The sequence below is a fragment of the Mus caroli genome, chromosome 9 (assembly GCF_900094665.2).
Source record: "Mus caroli chromosome 9, CAROLI_EIJ_v1.1, whole genome shotgun sequence".
Lineage (NCBI taxonomy): Eukaryota > Metazoa > Chordata > Mammalia > Rodentia > Muridae > Mus > Mus caroli.
In genome coordinates, this window is record NC_034578.1 from 101439764 (window position 1) to 101456451 (window position 16688).

Genomic DNA, 16688 nt, shown 5'->3' on the forward strand with positions numbered 1-16688 from the left:
AAAATATCTAAAAAGGGGGAAAAAAGAAAAGAAAAGCTATTTCACAGTGGGCTTATCCCTATTGTCCACCCAAGTAAATCAAGTTTAAAGGAATTCTTTTTTTAAACCCAAGTAAGATTCAATTAGCACACAATACTAAGCACAGCAAGGTTTTGAATTGGAATTGATGTGACATGTTTGCCAGAGGCTACAGGAAGTGATAGAAGGTTTCCGAACTCCCGAGTAAGATCAGCCCATAGTTCTTGTCTGTCATATCCAATTGTAAATACTCCACCATGGTATTGGGGGGCACATAGAGGGTATGTAGCTTGTATTTCTAGAGCAAATATGTGAACAAATAGACACTTTGATTCTGAATCAGGATTCCAGTTCTTCATTGACTGTGAGGACCGTATTTCATCACCCCCTCCTCAACATGTTACATCCTGACCCCACACTCCCCACCACACCTTGGACTCCTTTTAGAGCATCATGTGATAGAATGGTAGTTTAATTACTCTAGAGCTAACCAAGCTTAAAATTAATATATGTGACAATCTTTGAGCTTAAATATCTGTCCCCTGAACTGTCACCCATCAGCCAGGCAGTGCCTTGGCAAGCTCTACCTCCTTGTCTTAGAATCAGGGATTTCACTCAGGCCATAGAACAGGGGATGGACTCAGTACTGTGTTTCCCAAAGGAGCTGCCACCCAGGACAAGGAAAGGGAAGACAGTCCTACCTTCTCTCCTGAAAATCCTCTTGCTCCCTGAAATTATGAAGAAATAAAAAATAATTAGGACCTAAAAGAGTGACATTACCATGAAAAAAAATACAAAACCAAGAAACCTGCTTGCCTGCACTTACTATAGCAATATTCACAATAGCCAAGTTAGGAAATCCACCTACGTACCTATCAATGGAGGAATGGGCTTTGGTTTGTTTGTTTGTTTGTTTGTTTAATGTGACATAGAGACACAGTGAGATGTTATTTAACCATTTTTAAAGGAAAAAAAGAAACATTCTGTCACTTGGAACTGTAAGGCATTGTATTAAATGAAATAAGGGAGACACAAAAGACTAGTAATACATTTATAGAAATGTTTACAAGTGAAAATAAAAGTCAGCCCAAATATAGAATACTGGTCACCAGAGGTGGGTGTGGTGAAAGGGAAGAACAGAAAGCAGGGGGAGGGGCTTGGGCTCTACTGGTGTCCTCTATGTGCAGCTACTGAAATAAGACTTTATTCATAGATACACTCCATACGTATTAATCAAAACTAAGATAAAAAGGACTGAGGGCTGGCGATACAGCTCAGTGGCAAAGGCTTGGTTAGCTCATGTGAGATCATGTGAGGTGTAGTTTCAGAAAAAAAAGAGAGAGAGAGACAGAGAGAGTGAGAATGAAATTAGATCTGTCTTGATGAGCTTTTTAAACCCTTGACTCATTTACAAAGTCAGGTTTCCTCAATTGAAGAAAATATACTGATTAGATCAAAATGAATGGCACTCTGTCTCTCTGTCTCTGTCTCCCCCCCCTCCCCCAGTGAATATAATAGGAGATGCTGGGGGAATGTTCTTGTGCTCTGTGTATTCAAATGCTGATTTCTGTACCCAGAGATCTGGGTGCAGTAGGCTTTGGTACTTTGTCTTTGTTATGTAGCATCTCCTGACTCTCAGTATTTTGTAAGACAATGCTCTTCACCAACTTCTGATTGGTTAAAATGAAGGGCTGGACAACGTAGAGCTGGACAGGAGAGAAAAAGGCAAGACTTCCATGCCCAGAGAGAGAGAGAGAGAGAGAGAGAGAGAGAGAGAGAGAGAGAGAGAGAGAGAGAGAGAGAGAGAGAGAGAGAGAGAGAGAGAGAGTTTCAAGTGGGAGTCAGAAAGTCACTATCTGGACACAGATGAAGAAGGAAGGGCCAGGGCAGAGACCAAGATGGCAGGTAATGGGCCCAGTGTCTGGGAAGTGGGCCAGACCAGCATCAGCAAACTTCTTCTGAGCTTACTGAAGGAGATCCTCCAATCCCAGACGCTGCAGTTCCATTTAATGCAACCATTTAAAAAGAGGCATCCTGCCCCTCTCCCCCTTAGCTGTTGATATTTGGGGTTTTCAAGTCTACCTCCCAACCATTAGCACACTCAACTCTTACTTTGATAGTCTTCCCCCTCTCCTGGGACCGGAGCTTGCTCTCCCCAGATGCAGGTCAGGCTAAAGTACTCAAGAATTAATTCCTCTTAGGACCAGCCCCATCTCTTTCCTGGGGTGATTTAGAGTAGAACTCCAGCTCCCTCATGTTCGAGTGCCTAAGGCTCAGGTTCATGTTCAACACTGACCACCAGAGCTCCTCCTCTGCACAAACTTGCTCCACCCACAGGCAGAATCTGATAGTTGTCTTTTTAGGTCCCTTTCTCCTCTGTCTTACACCATTACTTCACTCTTGGGGTCTCCAGGTATCACCTCCCCGCAAACTGTAGGTCTTACTTCCTGGCCACCTTCAGTCTTAGCAGCTAAAGTTCCATAGCTGCGGTGAGAAATTATGATGTTTCTCCAACACAAGGGATGAGAACAGGAAAGGTAAAGAATCTCAAAGTTCAAGGTCACACTTACCTTAGGTCCTCTCACACCTGGACATCCTTCCTCACCTCGAAGTCCAGGAAGACCTCGGGGGCCTCTTTGTCCCTGTGAAGAAAGACACGGGAAGATACTCTGTCTCCATGCCCACAGTGGTGGTTGGAATATGTTTGGCTCTTCAGAAGGGGCACTATTAGGAGGTGTGGCCTTGTTGCAAAGGGTGTGGGCGTTGAGGGCTCCTAGTGCTCGGGTTCCACCCAGTGCAGAAGAGAGCGTCTTCTTGGCTGCCTTCCAATCAAGACTGTAGAACTCTCAGCTCCTTCTCCAGCACCATGTCTGCCTGCTGATTCTATGCCTCCCACCATGATGATAATGGACTGAGCTTCTGAAACTGTAAGCCAGCCCCAATTAAATGTTTTATGTGTAAGGATTGCCTGGGTCACGGTGACTCTTCACAGCAATGAAAGCCTAACCAAGACACACAAAGCAATTCAAACCAGCAGTGATGCCCATCGAAGGGACTGGAACATAGATGGTCCCTATAGTTTTACACCTTCAAACACCTGGCCAGATGTGACCTACAAGGTCCTCAGATTACAAATTCATCAACTGGCCAAGCTGGAGTCCCAAATAAGCAGAAGGATATGCGTATCCCTGCAAAACTTCAGAATTCAAACCTCAGATTTGTCTTAATATTCCCTTCAGACAGCTCAAACTGTGGTCTCACAGAGAATTAATTGTTGTTAACACTTTGTTACCAGTGACATCCTTCCTGTCCCTAAGGTCCCTGTTTGTCACCTCACCTCGGCAACTGATTACTTTGAGATCACCTTGTTGTCCCCTTATCATTATAGTGTTTGGGGAAATCTACTTTGCATGTATCTGACTTATGTTGGTTGGTTAGTTGGTTGGTTAGTTGGTTGGTTGGTTGGTTGGTTGGTTGGTTGGTTAGTTGGTTGGTTGGTTGGTTGGTTGGTTGGTTGGTTGGTTGGTTTTTGGTTGGTTGGTTTGATATTTTTAAGTGAGTGGCGGGGTCTTGATATGTAGCCCAGGCTAGCACTAAACTGCTTCCACCATACTGGGGTTATAAATACATACCACCAGGACAGGTAAATGTTTTCTAATTTTTTGAAGTTTATTATTATTGGCGTATGTGAAGAGTGTGTGTGCGTGTGTGTGTGTGTGTGTGTGTGTGTGTGTGTGTGTGTACATGTGCATGTCTGTGCACAGGTGTAAGGGACTACAGTAAATATGTGTAAGTCATAGTACACCTTGCAGGGGTTGGTTCTCTTTCCATTGTTGATTCCGGGGGTCAAACCCCAGTTGTGGGGCTTACACAGCGAGCACATCTCACTAGCCAAATTCCTTTTTTAATTTAATAGAATTGCTTTCTAGGTTTTGAGTTTTGTGTCAATCCAGTATCTCAGCAGAGACGCCAGTCACATGAGAGAAGGTGCCACTCCTGAGGTGGGTCCTCCAATCTCAATCCCTAGAATCCCAGAAGGCCTCAGCAGCCCAGCTGAGACCCCAAACATGGAGGAACACCTGGCCTTTGAGCCCTTTTAGGTTCTCTCACCCACAAGGTCAATGAACATAACAAAATAGTTTTTTCTTTAATCTTGTGCATGGTGTCTCTGTGTTTGTGTGTTATGTGTACGGGAAGCACATCTGTCCCACGACCTGGTATGGAAGAAAGAAGACGACTTTGCCTTCCTGTCTTCTGCCTTGTTTAACATGGAGTTTCTTGATCTTCACTGCATATGACCTAGGACCATGGGTGTGCACACTACAATATCTAGCTTTGTAGGAGTTCTGGGATCCAGACGCAGGTCACCATGCATAGAAAGCACTTTACCTACTGGGTCATGTCACCAGCCTCAGAACATTCCTTGGAGGGCACGTTTGAGAGAGGTATGATATCTGGAAGAATAAACTATTCCTAGACATGTTCAACTTGAACATACAAATTTATGTTCACACCTCTGACAGCATTCTACCCACAAAGATATCTCTGACACTGAGAAGGGAAACGGGACCATTTTTAGAAAAACAATATTCAGAGCTGTTCAGAGGACAACCCACAGTGAAGTCATCTTCTCTTGTAAGAAATTACATGAAACACAAAAGAGGGTTGGAGAGATGACTCAGTGGGCAAAAGTACCAGATGAGCAAGCCTGGTCTGAGTACCCAGCACCCAGGTATAAAGCCCGATGCTGTGATAGAAATCAGTGATCCAGTATTCATGTGGCAAGACAAGAGGCAGAGACAGAATTGTCAGGAGTTGTCCAAGTCAGTGGGCTTAAGTCTGCAATACATAAACAAAAGAAATCCTGCCTCAACGGTATGGAAGAAGAACCCAGTCCTGAAAGTGACCTCCAAGCAACACACACACACACACACACACACACTTTAAAGGAAATAATACTGGCTAGCACTGTTCTATCAAATACAATAATCCACAGCCAAGCTCTCAAAAGGTGTCTGCTCCAAAGAGAAAGGTGCTATACATGAAAACAGCAGATGTGGAAGACAATGTATTTCTAAGTAAGATACCTTGTTGATTTATATGTTATACATTATGAACTGTGTTGAAGTCATGTAGGTATATTAAGTGAAAGAAATATATTATTAAAACAGGCTCCATCCACTCCATCTCCTTTAAAGTGCTACAATAATAAAACTTAAAATTGTAAATTCCCCTTATATTTCTAACTCTGTCATAGAAGTCTATAAAGATATCTTGGCTATTATGATGTTAGAAAACCTGAGAACAAAACTATCCCCTAGCCAGTGGAGGCCTGAGCTCTCCTGGTGGTCCGAAATCCAAGAGCCCTAAATGAGGGACTTTACACATATCTAATGTGGGCCCAGCTCACTAACCCATCCCACGCATATAAAAAATAACATTTAAAGGACATTTTAAACATCATCAAAAAATTAGGAGGTATATGTTTGCTAGTTCTAAGTGAAATAGCAAAACTCACTTCAGTGAGGCTGTGCTAACTGAAGAAAGGGGCTGGGGATGGGCTGAGCGATTCTCCCAAAACTGCAAAGTAGATTGGTTCACACAAGTCCTGGCAGCTACATGTTGCCTTTAATTTCTGCTTATCACACAGGGTGGATGTTCAAAACAACAGGTGGAGGGGCAGGACAGATGGCTCAGCGGTCAAGTGCAATGACCGCTCTTCCAGAGGACTTGGCTCTGTTCCCAACACCCACATGGCAGCCACAACTGCCTGTAACTCCAGTTCCAGGGGACACTCTTCTGGCTTCTCTGGGTACCAGGTACATATGTAGTATATAGATACATCTGCAGGCAAAACACTTTTATACAAATAAAGTTAAAAAAAATAAAACCAGGTGATGAAAGAAAATATCTGCACTTGTATATGGAGTAGCTCACAGAGGGTATTTTTCCCAGTTACACTCCAATGTTATTTTCTTCCTCCTTCCACCTCCTCCTCAAGAAAATCTTTTTTATTTTATTTACTTTGCTGCATCTCGATAAGTTTCCCCTCCCTCCCTTCTCCCCTTCCTCACCTTCTCCTGTCCTTGCTCAGCCTTTCTTCTCAAAGAAGGGGAGGCTTCCATGGATATCCATCTAGCTTGGCATAGCAACACACAGAAGGACTAGGCAGCCCAGTTAGGGGAAAGGGATCCAAAGACAGGGAACAGGGCCATAGAAAGCCCCTGGTCCAGCTGTTGGGAGTCCCATGTGAAAACCAAACTGCACATCTGTTACACGTGTGCAAAGAGCATAGGTCCATCCCATGATTGCTCCCTGTTTGGCAGTTCAGTCTCGGTGAGCCGCTATGGGCCTCCAGAGTGGTTTTGTATTTTAACTCTCATTCTCTCCCCAGTATGAGCTGGAGGGAAGAGCTACAGAGAAGGTGGTACCAGGTCAGTTGAGAGGCAGAAGCGGCTACTTAAGTGCAGCTGCCTCCTAAAAGCTAAATGTGTAAAACAATGTTCTTTTCCTGCTGATGCTTTTCGTTTTGTCAAAGATGTTCATTCTTTATAAAGTAAGATATTGTGTATATTAACACTTAGTGGGGTTTTTGTCATTAGGAAATAAGTAAATAAAACTCTCTCAGTTTTAACTAGGAGTAGATATCACAAGAATAAACCCCAAGCTGGGAAAGACTGAGGGATACACACACACACACACACACACACACACACATACACACACACACACACACACACGTCAGTGAGGTCCTCAGTAATTGTTAAGATCATAAAGACTGAAGGATGGGGGACTAGAGAGCCACGGGCAAGAAGGTGTAAACTCAATTGTAAGTGAGTAAGTTCTGGGCTCTAATGCACAGCATGACAGCCACAGTGAACACAGCATGAGCTGCTCCAAATTCTCCAAGGAGGCTGATCTGAAATGTTCTCACCACACACCTGAAAAAGTGCTGACTGCCATGTAACCAACCTACCAATGGCCTCAACTGTATGGTGATCTCACAGCACAGGTGTATATGAAAACATCAAGTTTACATACCTCAGGACATGAGGTTCCATCTGTCAATTAAATCTCAATAAGACTGGGGTGATAAAGAGTAGGACCGTGTCTTGAGACCAGAAAGGTTGACAACCAGGGGTGTGCCTGCAAATCAACTTTGAAATAAGCTCCTGGGACAAAGGTCTTTAAAAATCGACTGAAACCCATGGAATTCGTGTGTCTTCCTGGTATTGTTGGGATGGGGTGAAGATGGCCCCCCACATTCCCCTCTCCTGACCTACAGTTCTCTCTCTAACACACATTTGTGTTCACTGAATGGTGCACACCATTCCCTTGAAGCACATTCTGGGTTTGGGATGAGATAGCCAGGGTTTTAAGCAAACCTTAAGTAGTTCACCGTAATTCCAGAGCCTTCACTGCCACTCAAGAAAGAACTGAGTGACTGTGTTATATATTAGGAATGGACATGGTTGCTCTTCAGCTCCTCTCATTATGCCAGTCCATAATCATGGAGGCTTGACAAGAGTAACCAATCTCCTCAGTTTAGCCAATGGTTAACAGGTAGGAGAGGGGACAAGAAAGGAAGGGAGGCTGAGAACCAGGAAAGATGCAGTACTCACGTGGTCTCCCTCTTCACCAGGATGGCCGGGGAGCCCGTCCAAACCCCTCTCTCCCTGAGAAAACAAGAACCTGAAATAGGTAACTCGGACTCTAGATTCTTCATCATTTCTCAAGTCTATGCAAAATAATTTAATTGCTACTATGAGATAGCCTTGTCTCACTATGTCCACATGTTATTTTTTAAAAATCTAGTAGCTGCCAGAGGAAGTACACGGACATGGAGACCCTTGGCCTGTATAACAGGGAGAATAGGAACATGTATGTGTCTGGCTTGTCAGATTATTGCTGTGCTTACACATTTTTAAGCCATTCTGTCATGAAGACTCAGACTGAGACTAGTCTCTAGTTTAAAGTTTAAAGGGGAGGAAAAGTGTTAGTCCTAAACAGGTCTTCAGCCTTACTTTTAAAGCAATCTGCAGGATCTGGAAAGACTGCTCAGGGTTCCAGCAACCATATGGTGGCTCACAGCCATCTATCGTGTGATCTATGCCCTCTTCCGTCCGGCATGCAGGTGTTCATGCAGACAGAGCACTCATATACGTAAAATAACTAAATCTTAATAAAAAGCAAAACAAAATCTGCAAAAGGTCAGGCTTCGGCTTACTCACGAGGAAGGGTTTATTTCTTACTCTATTTGTTTAGTCTTCGGTTTTGTTTTGTTTTATTTTGTTTTGTTTTCGGTTTTAAGCTAAAACTATATCATCCTAAGGAATGTTGGCTTGCCGTTTAAAAGGTAGATTTGTTTATTTAACCTAAAATTCACCAAGAAAATCAGCGAGGCATGTTTGTAAAATTCAATACAACCAAGCGCTCAGTTCTAAGCAAGCAGGGAAGCCAATCTTTTCTAACCCTCCAGACGCCAGCATTGGTGACCTGGTGACTCAGTCGCCACACACAGTAAGAGGTTCCGAAATTCAACCCTCTAGTTTAATGTTAAAGAACACGAGAGAGAAACCTGTCACTAAGGACTAACTTCAGTTTCTTTTTCAGAAAGTCTTTATAGGACCAGGGATATAGTTCAGTTGGCAGGGAGCTTGCCTGACATGCATGAAACCCTGAGTTCAAACCCCAACACTGCATAAACCAAGCACAGTGACACATACCACTAATCCTGGTACTTGGAACTGAAACCAGGATAATCAAAACATCAAGGTCATATTCAGCTACATAAGTTCAAGACCAGGCTGGGCCACTTGAGACCTTATCTTAAAAATCAAAACAAAACAAAAACCATTGCGTATTTTGCACTGCTTCAAATTGATCAGACTGATCGGCAAACCCATTCAGAACTCATCCCAGGGGTTAAAGAGATGGCTCTCAAGTTAAGAGAACAGACTGCTTTTGATGAAGACTCAAGTTCAGTTCCCAACACCCACAATGGATGGGATGGGACAGCCTCTGCAGGCACCAGCTAAGCATGGGGGTGTGCATACAACTAATAAAAAAAAATAAGCATTAAAAAAAAAAAAACCCTCATTCCAGCCAGGGATGGTGGCACACACCTGTAATTATCTTTAGCTCAAAGTCATCCTAGCTGCCTGGGTCAAGGATAGTGTCAAAGATGGTCGCTCAGATTTGAGGCTATGCACCTACCTATCACAAAACTTTGGTTCCTATGAACAGGGAACCTTGGAACCTGGCCAGCCCTGGGTTGCTGAATGCACCAGCACAGACCTGCAATCTCTGCACTGGGAACAGGGGACAGGGGGAGAACTCTGCAGCTTGCTGTACAGTTGGCTGGCCTTACCCAATGGGGAAAAAATGGGTTCAGAAAAAGACTACCTCAGACATTAAAGTGAGCAACCTGATGGCCTGGGCTGGACACAGTGCACATCTTTAACCCAGCACTTGGGAAAGAGAGGCAGGCAGATCTATGTGAGTTCAAGGCCAGCATAGTATACAGAACAAGTTCTAGGCCAGACTACATAGTGAAACCCTTTTTCAAAAAAGAAAAGAAAGAAAGGAAAAAAGAAAAGAAAAAGAAAAGACAAAACAAAATAAAAACATATGGCCTGAATTTGATTCCTGGACACACACGGTGGAGAGAACTGATTCTCAAAGATTGTCCTCTGACCTCCACGTGAACACTATGGCCTGCATGTGTGCACACACACATATGTGCACAAATAAATAAATGTAATAAAAAAAGTAAATTGAAAATCAATTTAAAAATATAAAAAGGTAATGTTATATGGTAGAAAGACTAGACTATAGTGAAGTCAGATAAACAGGAGTTCAGCTTCCACACGGCCTTTTGTACTGTACAATTTGGGAAGCAGGTTGTCTACTCTTAGAACTTCAGGATCACATATGTAAAATAACAAGGACCTGAAAGGTTTGCTAGGACTGTAGAGTTAGGAAGAAGGCTGTGAGGATAAGAGTGGTATGCATTGGATACTGAGTGTCACCCCTCTCCCTTCCCCATCCTCACCCAGGAACTCTTACCTCCTCCCCACGACTCCCAGGTTCACCTCTGACGCCATCGTCTCCATAACACTTGGCATACATGTTACAGCATGTCCTCTCCACAATTGTGTCCTGAAACACAGAACCTGTGTCACATGTGGTTTTTCCTTCTGGGTCACACTACACACTAGACAGGCAAAGTTCTCCCCCTGCCTCACCTCCCTATCCCACCCCTCCACAAGTTTTCAAAGTCGTCACCACCACCACCATCATCATCATCATCATCATACCATCATCATCACCACCACCACCATCAGGACCAAGTGAAGAACAAAGCTTTGGAAGAGGACTCACAAGTTGCTTCAGTAAGACACTTGGGAGGGACGGCAGACTGGAGCTCAGAGGCTGCCTGTAGGCAAACCCTCTGCCAAACTCCAGCTCCTGCAGCTCTTCTAACTTATGTGCACCTCCCAGGCCGACGAGCAGCAGTCCGGAGAGCCCTTCAAAATGTCAACGGTGAAGTTTACTACCCATCTTTAGAACCCATCTGTCTCTGTCTCTGCCTCTGCCTCAGTTGGTCACTCACGGTCCCACCATCGCCACATCCTCAGTCTGTCTCGTCTCAAGCTGCATTTTTGTGAAAATTGAAACAAGTTCCCAGGCTAGGTGGGGTGGCTTACATCTGCAGCCCCACAACATGCAATTGAAGGCAAGAAGGTCAGGAGTTCGAGGCCTGCTTTGGCTGCAGGAACTGTTTGGGCTGCTGAGACTGAGCTACACAGCAAGACTCTAACAGGAGAAGAAAGAGGAGGAGGAGGAGGAAGAGGAGGGGGAGGGGGAAGAGGAGGGGAGGAGGAAGAGGAGGGGGAGGAAGAAGAGGAGGGGGAGGAGGAAGAGGAGGGGGAGGAAAAGGAGGGAGAGGGGAAGGAGATGGGGAAGGGGAAAATACAACTAGCCTTCTTTTTCATTGCTGTTGGTGCTGTTTGGTTTGTTTGTTTGGTTGTTTCATTGAGATTCTACTTATGTAGCCCTGGCTGGCCCAGTGCTTTCAAGAAAGCCCAGGCTAACCTCAAACTATCAATGGTCATCTTGCCTTTCTTCAAATGCCTTTTTTTTTTATTTTGTTTGAGATTTGAGTATATATTGAAGACATATATTGAAGATATATATATACATATATGTATATATGTGTGTGTATATATATATGTATATGTGTGTGTGTGTGTGTGTGTGTGTGTGTGTGTGTATGTATGTGTGTGTGTGTGTGTTTATATATCACCCTGGTAAGGAAAGAAGGAAGGAGAATTCTGGTAATCGTGTGACTACTTATGCATATTCTGATCCCCTTCTTGAGGATGCACAGTAAGATTGTGCTTCTAAATTTTAGATTTATTTTATTTTATATGTACGAGTGCTTTGCCTATATATATGTCTGTGAACCAAACACATGCCAGGTACTGTCAGCGGTCAGAAGAGGGATTTCCAGGATCCCCTGGATCTGGAGTTACAGACAGGTGTGAGTCACTATGGGGTGCAGAGAGCCAAGCCAGGTTCTCTATAAAAGCAACAACATTCTTGACCACTGAGCCATCTTTCCAGTCCTGGAACTTCATTTCTTAGGGAAAGTTATAAACTTCAGTAAGCCTCAATTCCTTACCTTGAAAAATGTTTTAATTTCAAAGTGATAGTGTTGCTCCATCAAATAAGATATGAACAGAAATGACACATGTCACTCCCAGGGACAATGCTTCAGGACAGTGTGCAGTTCTGCCACGTCCCAGGCCACAGCGGTTAAAAAGTACCTGAGAGTTCAAGTGGTGAGCGGGAGGCAGAAAGTACACATATTCTGACCACCTCGAGCCACGAGATTTGGGGTTGTGTGCATTTGGACAGAACTTATCCTATTAATGAAACTGACACTAAAAGATCAGTGGAGTCTACTCACACAAGACCAGATGGACATAGGTGGTTAAGAAATTCAACCAGGGGGCTGGTGAGATGTCTCAGTGGGTAAGAGCATCCGAATGCCCTTCCAAAGGTTGGGAGTTCAAATCCCAGCAACCACATGGTGGCTCACAACCATCCGTAACAAGATCAGACTCCTTCTTCTGGAGTGTCTGAAGACAGCTACAATGTACTTACATATAATAAATTAATAAATCTTTAAAAAAGAAAAAAAAAGAAAGAAATTCAACCAGGAATTGCCATGTTTGTTGAATGTCATAACAAGTATTACGGTTGGTATTTTGACCAGTAAACTCTCAGCATATACACAGTTGGCTTTTTGCTACTGAACAAGCCACTGACAGTCTTGTACATATTCCCAGTTATTCCTTAAATATAGATTCTTTGCAATTGCTAGGAGTGGAAGATGGCTCTACATCCCCGACTCACACAAGGCACACTGGGCTTCGGCCCTTTGGAACCCTGCTCCACCCACTAGGGCAGGTGGCTTCCTGGGGCCCATCCCCACCTGAGGCATGGGGCTCAGCCTAGGTGGGAGGGGCCAGTCCATTCAGAACACATGCAGAGATGTGCTTACCTCTACTGCGAAGGAACTCTGAGGTTCTCCTCAGCCTCTCTAGGTCTTCATCAAGTCCGTCTGTAAACACTAAAAGGACCTGGGGAACAGAAGTGAGGTGGTGAGAGAGTTGAAGAGGGAAGGGAAGAGAGCAGGAAGAATAGAGGAAACAAAAGAAAGAAGAGAATGCAGAAACATACGCTATAAATTGCACAATTCTTTTTTTTTATTTTATTTATATATAAATATATATTTTATAAATATATTTATTTTTATGTTTATATTTTAATTTATATATAATTTTATATGATAAGTTATATATATGTATATATAAACATATACAAGTATATGTCATATACCATACATATATGTTTTTTCAAGACAGGGTTTCTCTGTGTCTGGCCATCCTGGAACTCACTCTGTAGAGCAGGTTGGCCTCAAACTCAGAACTCAGAGCCTGCCTCTGCCTCTAGTGCTGGGACTAAAGGTGTACACCACTACCAGCTGGCCACAATTCTTAAAATATAAGTGATTATTTTTTTGTGCCCAGCCTACTCCTTCTGACTTGCCCATTGGTTACTAAATTACAAATCTATTTTTATTTTAACTTTCCCTCCCCTTCATGAGGGGGGCGGAGTGTTGTTGAAACAGTCTGAAGTATTCACTGAAAGATACTTTATAAAAGTTGTCTCTTCCATCTTTTATCCATTCAAAAAATAGCAGAGTGCCATTAACAAGAGGAGAGAAGGCAGGTAGGGGACACTGTGGATGGAGTATAAAACTGAGTGTAAGCTAAACCTGAATTATACCATTTAGGGGGGCATCCGGAAGACAGACGAAGCTTCGTGGGTGTGCCTGGGCTGCTCAAGGTAATGAGAGAAAAATAACAGATTCACTCTGAAAATAGCTATGAGTGTACATAAGAGACCAGGGGACCATACAGCAGCCTGAGTGTCTTGAGAATAAATTGTGCAGGTAGGGCATAGTGGTATACCCCTTTAATCCCAGCACTGGTAAGGCAGAGGCAGGTAGAGCTCTGTGAGTTCAAGTGCAGCCTGGGCTACACAGAGAGACCCTGTCTCAAACAAGCAAAAGAAGGAATTAAGCCATGGAAGCATTTGGATAATTAACCAGTGAGCAGCTGGAAGACAGGGCTTTATTCTTTGCTCCCTCCTTGTTTAGCACAGAGCCTCTGGGACTTAAATAAAGATATGCCCAATGAATGGAAGCCACCTCTTGTCAGTTCTATTAACTTCAGTTACAAAGGCTTTTGTATCCTACCCTGCTCCACAGCCTGGGTCCTAGGCATGTAGTACCTTCACTTTAGCAAGAGACAGGTGGATGGCAGTCTCTCCCAGGGATTGCAGAAAGTCTACATCCATACGGTTGTTCACAGAACTCTGATGCACCAAGAACTTCTGGATGGTCTCATCGCTGTATGTCTCAAAGCCGGAGTCAAAGACAGGCAGGTCGCTGGAGCCTGGAACCACATATCGGAACCTCGGCTCCATCTGGCCAGGAGCCTCACAGCTGATGTTAGAGAGAAAAGCCAGCTGTTGCATCAGCTCCGGCAGCAACCTTCGAAGCTCCTGCTGAGCTCGCTCTGAAGAGGTTGAGGTATCAACTCCTACAGACAGATCTATGTTGCAGCCTTTGAAAATGGAAAAGCAAGGTCAGTTGCCTGCAGCTGTAGAAGATAGTATAGCAGTCCAAACTTAAATAAGTTAAATTGGGGGGTTATTTGTTACATAGTAAAAGCTAACTGATACAAAGTACACCTTGCTGTGCCTTTGTGGTTGCAGTTCCTATTTCCTCTGCCTGGAGTGTTCTTTCCTGTGCAACTGATTGACATATCCAAACCCCTACCTAACCCTCCTCCCAAGTGTTCTGTTTTTACCTGTATCTCCTCTGATCAAGTACTTACCATCCTGTGCATCTAACGAAGCTTCACCTAGTCTTCTACTTAACAGGGGTTCCTTAAGAATGGGAGCTATGGCATCTATTCTCCCATGATCTAATACATCACTGTATGTCTGACAGGTACAGAAGCCTATAAATAAGTCTTGAATCACCTTCAGCCCTGGGGTTTTCTTTTCCTCATCTCCCGGCCATACATCAGTCACGGTTGGGTGTATGGGAAACTATTAGAAAGGGTCAATGCTGAGTGGTATGCTCTGTTCTGTTTCTTCTGCCTGAAAAACTGCAAGTCCCTCTGGGGAAACTAAATCTAGAATTTGGAGGTCCACTGGTATTTCAGGCTATAATTAGTGTATAATCATCCCATTGACAAAATTCCATTGAGAATGCAAAATTGATGCTCACAGATAACATCTAGTTTAGGATGTAGATGAGTGAATAACTTAGCAGCCATGAGAGAGCTAGTACTATTAATTACTTCAGCAGGAGTAGTGCATAGTTAAAACAACTTTAAACAAGCTAGATATGTGGACATTTTCTCCTTAAATTTTCACACATGGTAGGCTAACAGGATGGCTCAAGATATAAAGAGGTGCTTGCTGTCAAGCCAGGAGACCTGAGTTCAAGACGCCTCATGATAGAAGGAGCACAAACTGCTGTAAGTTATCCTCTGTGTGTGTATGCACACGCACACACACACACACACACACACACAAATAAATGTAATTATTTAATCTTCATGCATCAGAATACTTGACTCAGAAAAATTAAAACTACAGATTAGGGAATAGAATTTGGGGAGGAATAAGTATGTAGTTGGCCCTTCACCAATAAAATGTTTCCCCAAAATCGGAGATCCAGGGCTGGGATGTGAGAGCGTACCCACACTAGCTGGTGTCTGAAGCTAGCACAATGAAAACTGTCTGTCTCCTTTCAGATCACATAACTTGTTTTTAAATCTAGTTCAGGTTCACAAAATGGCACTCACAGATATAAATCCCATTTCCACGTTAGACCCGATTTTATGCAGGAGGGCTTTTGCTTTGTGCGGATGGTTATTATTGTGTTTCTAATTTACATCCCCCTAGAACCTTCTGAGCCGGCTTTATTCAGTAATTAACAAAGGCGAGGAGCCATTTTCTTTTCTGTTAATGGAGAGGGTTGGATCTTGGCAGGCAATCTCCAAGGTCTTTTTCAGCTTTGTGACTCTAGATTTCTGTAATTAATTAGTTCCTGTCTGTTATTAAAGTGCCTGGTCCAATCTCATCAAAAAGTTAAAAGAAAACCTGGATGAGCAAAAATTCCAATCCAACTGAAAAAAAAAAAAAAAAGGAAAGAAAAGGTGGGTGCTGTTCACCTACAAAGAAAGGAAATATAGGACTTTGATACCTGACGGATTCTTTGCTTTTTTGTTTTGCTTTGCCTTTTGGGGGTCCGGTTTGTCTTGTTTGAGACTAGTGTGCTCTACCACTGAACAACACCTCTGCCTCCATCTTTACAATAACTGCACCCATATGTTTGTTCTAAATGATCTCCAAAGTCACTGGGCTACCACAAAGCAATGCTCATCTCGAAACAGCATAAGCAAAAACACTAATTTAATATGTCACAAAAACAGATTTTCAAGCTTTAATGGGATACAGAGAGTGTTAGCATGCCTTCAAGGCTCCACCCACAGTTACCTGGCAACAGCCTGGTTTCCTATAAAAGGGCTATTTGCCCCCTCCTCTCTTTCTTACTCTCTTATACTCTCTGACTCTCTTCTCTCCCTCACCCCTTTCTCCCTCTCTCCCCTCCCTCTGAATTGAACTCAGTGGGTCTCACACACATACACACACATGCACATGCACGTGCACACATGCACATACATACACATATGCACAATGCACATGCATGTGCACACATACACGCACATGTGCATACAGTGATAATCACTGGGTAGAAGAGTGGGTGCCTCAGGAGTGGAGGGGAAGGAAAGGGGTGATGGCATAAAAATGACTGATTTGCACTAGAAACATGGATAAAATTTTCAAAGAGTAATTAGTCAGTTAATGTTTAAAATGAAGACTCCTTACTTCCCAGTCTTCATTTTAACACTGTTCCAGATGATTCCAACATGTTTATGTTTCTAAGACCTGGCTGTGCTATATTATACTGCATCAAAAGATGCACTAGTGGTCCAGCAAGGTGGTACACACACCTT

General features: G+C 43.4%; 1 protein-coding gene across 1 annotated transcript in view; it reads right to left on the minus strand.

Annotated features, from left to right (window-relative positions):
- The window catches only part of LOC110301934 (collagen alpha-4(VI) chain), a 108397-nt gene that overhangs the window by 60159 nt on the left and 31550 nt on the right, over positions 1-16688 (minus strand). Inside the window, exons 9-15 of the mRNA XM_021172654.1 lie at positions 13885-14219; positions 12590-12668; positions 10402-10547; positions 10087-10179; positions 7641-7694; positions 2589-2660; positions 720-746 (exon numbers count right to left, since the gene is read on the minus strand). Of these exons, the coding sequence (XP_021028313.1) occupies positions 720-746; positions 2589-2660; positions 7641-7694; positions 10087-10179; positions 10402-10547; positions 12590-12668; positions 13885-14219 (806 nt within the window). The remainder of the gene's footprint in view (positions 1-719; positions 747-2588; positions 2661-7640; positions 7695-10086; positions 10180-10401; positions 10548-12589; positions 12669-13884; positions 14220-16688) is intronic.